Source organism: Cynara cardunculus (assembly GCF_001531365.2).
Source record: "Cynara cardunculus var. scolymus isolate 2C chromosome LG 13, CcrdV1, whole genome shotgun sequence".
Classification (NCBI taxonomy): Eukaryota; Viridiplantae; Streptophyta; class Magnoliopsida; order Asterales; family Asteraceae; genus Cynara; species Cynara cardunculus.
This window is the reverse complement of record NC_037540.1, coordinates 5,183,501-5,186,530: the sequence shown is the minus strand read 5'-3', so window position 1 is coordinate 5,186,530 and position 3,030 is coordinate 5,183,501. Positions and strand designations below refer to the sequence as shown.

General features: G+C 40.8%; 1 protein-coding gene across 1 annotated transcript; it reads left to right on the top strand.

The window, feature by feature from the left end:
• Window positions 1–2,210: 2,210 nt before the first annotated feature.
• On the top strand, window positions 2,211–3,028 carry LOC112524341 (PR5-like receptor kinase; the record flags this gene model as incomplete). Its single annotated transcript, XM_025134124.1, has 1 exon — window positions 2,211–3,028. A coding segment is annotated over exon 1 (813 nt), but the record flags the coding sequence as incomplete, so codon positions are not given.
• Between the last annotated feature and the right edge of the window lie 2 nt (window positions 3,029–3,030).

Here is a 3,030-nt window from a genome sequence, read left to right as displayed (position 1 = left end):
TATGGGGCTGTTTGGCAGTTGCTGAATGGTTTAGTGCAGAATGGTTAAGTGGTCAGAATGGTTAAGAGGACCAGAATGGTTAAGTACTGAATGAAATAATGTTGTTTGGTAATTGTTATCTGAATGACAGTAAATTACCATTTTAACCTTCATTCATATTAGGGATGCCACTTCAACCTTAAACACTTGTATGACCTAAATTAACAACAAACAGAGCATAAAGACTCAAAACTCAATTTCTGATATTTACACAATTCTTCAAATCGAATGTCTGATAAAGATTCTAGAACAGATTCTGTGAGCGATTTATCACAGTGAATGAAGAACAAAATCGATTACTAGAACAGATTCTGTGAGCGATTTATCACAGTGAATGAAGAACAAAATCGATTACTAGAACAGATTCTGTGAGCAATTTATCACAGTGAATGAAGAACAAAATCGATTACACCCACATACCATCGATTCTTGAGCGATGAAGCTTGAATCAAACACAGATGAGCGACTTAGAAAGAGCCTTGTTGAGCGATGAAGACAAAATCGAATGAGCCTTGTTGAGCGATGAAAACAAAATCGTACAGGGTGTTGAGCGATATAGAAAGAAATCGCCTGTGCCTTTGTCCGATAGACTGGAAGAGAGGGGTTGGGAAGAAGGCGACACAGCAGCAACTCGGGAGAGGCAGCAACTCATGGGAGGAAGCGAGATCGACTGGAAGGAGGAAGAAGGGTGGGAGGCATGGGAGGAGACGAGATCGATTGGAAGGAGGCGTGGGAGCAGCGGGCTGTTGAGGAGAGGGCAAAAATGGAAGAAGACCCCTCTGAATCGTTGAGGGGAGCCCTAGCCCCTAAATGGTTAAGAGCCTTTTGTAACCATTAAGAGGTTCTTTTTTTGTTGCCAAACAACCCTTGCCTCTTACCGATTAAGAGGTTGGCTCCTAATGTCACCATTAAGAGCCAAACAAACAGCCCCTATATCTTGCCCCTCGGATATCATGAACTTAACGCTTGACCCTAACCGGTTTTTGATTGACGACGATACGACCACGAAACTCGTATTCATTTCGAATTGCTTGAATAACGCGAGTGCGAGTCTATAGAGGTATAGGATACAGTCATGTCAGACAAGTGTGGAGCTGGTCATGCTAGCGAACGATACGAATTTGAGAACTGCAACGGAGACTTGCGGCAACGGTAGTGGGATTGTGATGACGCCGGTGGAATTGACCGGCCAAGAAGGGAGGATTGACGCTACGAATTATGCAGAGGTGCTGGAAAGGGGGTTCGTGATGCGGTGGCGTGAGGCGGACTGTAGTATCTGTCGGGATAGTGGTGGGAGGTGTGGGTTCGATACGCCGACGTTCCAATTTCGTTGTTTTTGCCCCGATAGACCCCATATGGTGCGTTGCAGATCTGGTAAGAACCTTCCTCTTTGGTCTATTCACATATGATTAATGCATCAACCACTTGTAATTTCTGTCTTACTACTGCTATATTTCTTATTACTTTCCACTTTTAGAATCTCTCTCTGTAGAGAGGGGGAAGTTATTTTAGGAAACTAAAATTGATTAGAAACCTCGCCACTAACGTCATGTAACGTGTTCCGTTTTGAGATATACATGGAAGGAGGTATTGTTCATCAGTAATCACAAATTCATTATAATGAATAATGCATGCATATTCTTGATAGATATACCGTATGTCTCGCTTTTATCTAAATGAGTCAAGTCTGTCAGCAGGTTATTCGAGCTCGGTTCGAAAAAATAATATCAAGCTCGAGCTCGATTAACTACTTCAAAGTCGGGCTTGCGCTCGAGCTTGTAAATTTTTTTAATGTTCGAGCTTGAGCTTAGCTCGATGCTTGTTTATCACCTCAAATTTGAGATCGATTCACTCGCTTGTTTACTCAAGCTGGTCCATTTTGGAGCAATATACTTGTTGATTTATTCTAAAAGTTACTGCTGATATTAAGAATTATCTTTTGCAGAAATACGAAGAAACACTGCGATGAAATATGCACTAGGTAATATGATTCGATAATATCATAATTTTACCTACATGTACCGTGATTATAACGGTCGAAATCTTTTTCGACTGCAAACCTTTAAACCGATCTCATTCATTGTTTGCAGCAGCTCTTGGCATTGGGACCGTAATTATCTTGATCTTGCTGATCTTTTGCTTCAGATACAAGATCTTCTCTAGATATCACACAAAAATGTATACCAATMTGGAAATCTTCATAAAGAATCATGAAGCTCTTGCTCCAAAAAGGTACTCTTATTCAGATTTGAAAAAGATGACTGAATCCTTCAAAGTCAAAATAGGCCAAGGAGGTTATGGTTTTGTGTACCAAGGAGCCTTACACAATGGTAACTTAGTTGCTGTCAAAATTCTGAACGAATTAAACGGAAATGGACAAGATTTAGTTAATGAACTCGCGAGCATTAGCAAGACATCTCATGTTAACATAGTAAGTCTATTGGGATTCTGTTTTGAGGGCCGTCATCGAGCTTTGATCTATGAGTACATGCCTAACGGATCCCTAGAGAAATTCGTTTATGATCGAGGTTCAGCAATAGGTAGCCAACTAGAATGGGAGAAACTATACGAAATTGTAGTTGGCATTGGTCGAGGATTAGAGTACTTGCATCACGGTTGTAACACACAAATTCTACATTTTGACATAAAACCACATAATATTCTCCTAGATAAAGATTTTTGTCCTAAGATATCTGATTTTGGGCTCGCTAAGCTATGTCCTGAAAAAAGAAGTGTCATTTCTATGTCGGGTATGAGAGGGACTCCGGGGTATATTGCACCGGAAGTATTTTCTAGAAACTTTGGAGGGGTTTCTCACAAGTCGGATGTGTACAGTTACGGGATGATGGTATTAGAAATGGTKGGAGGGCGAAGGGATGTTGTGGTTGAAGTTAATGACACTAGCAACATGTTCTTCTCCCATTGGGTATATAAACAACTTGTGTCGAACAAAAATCTTGGATTGAGCGGGATTTTGAACGAGGAGGATAA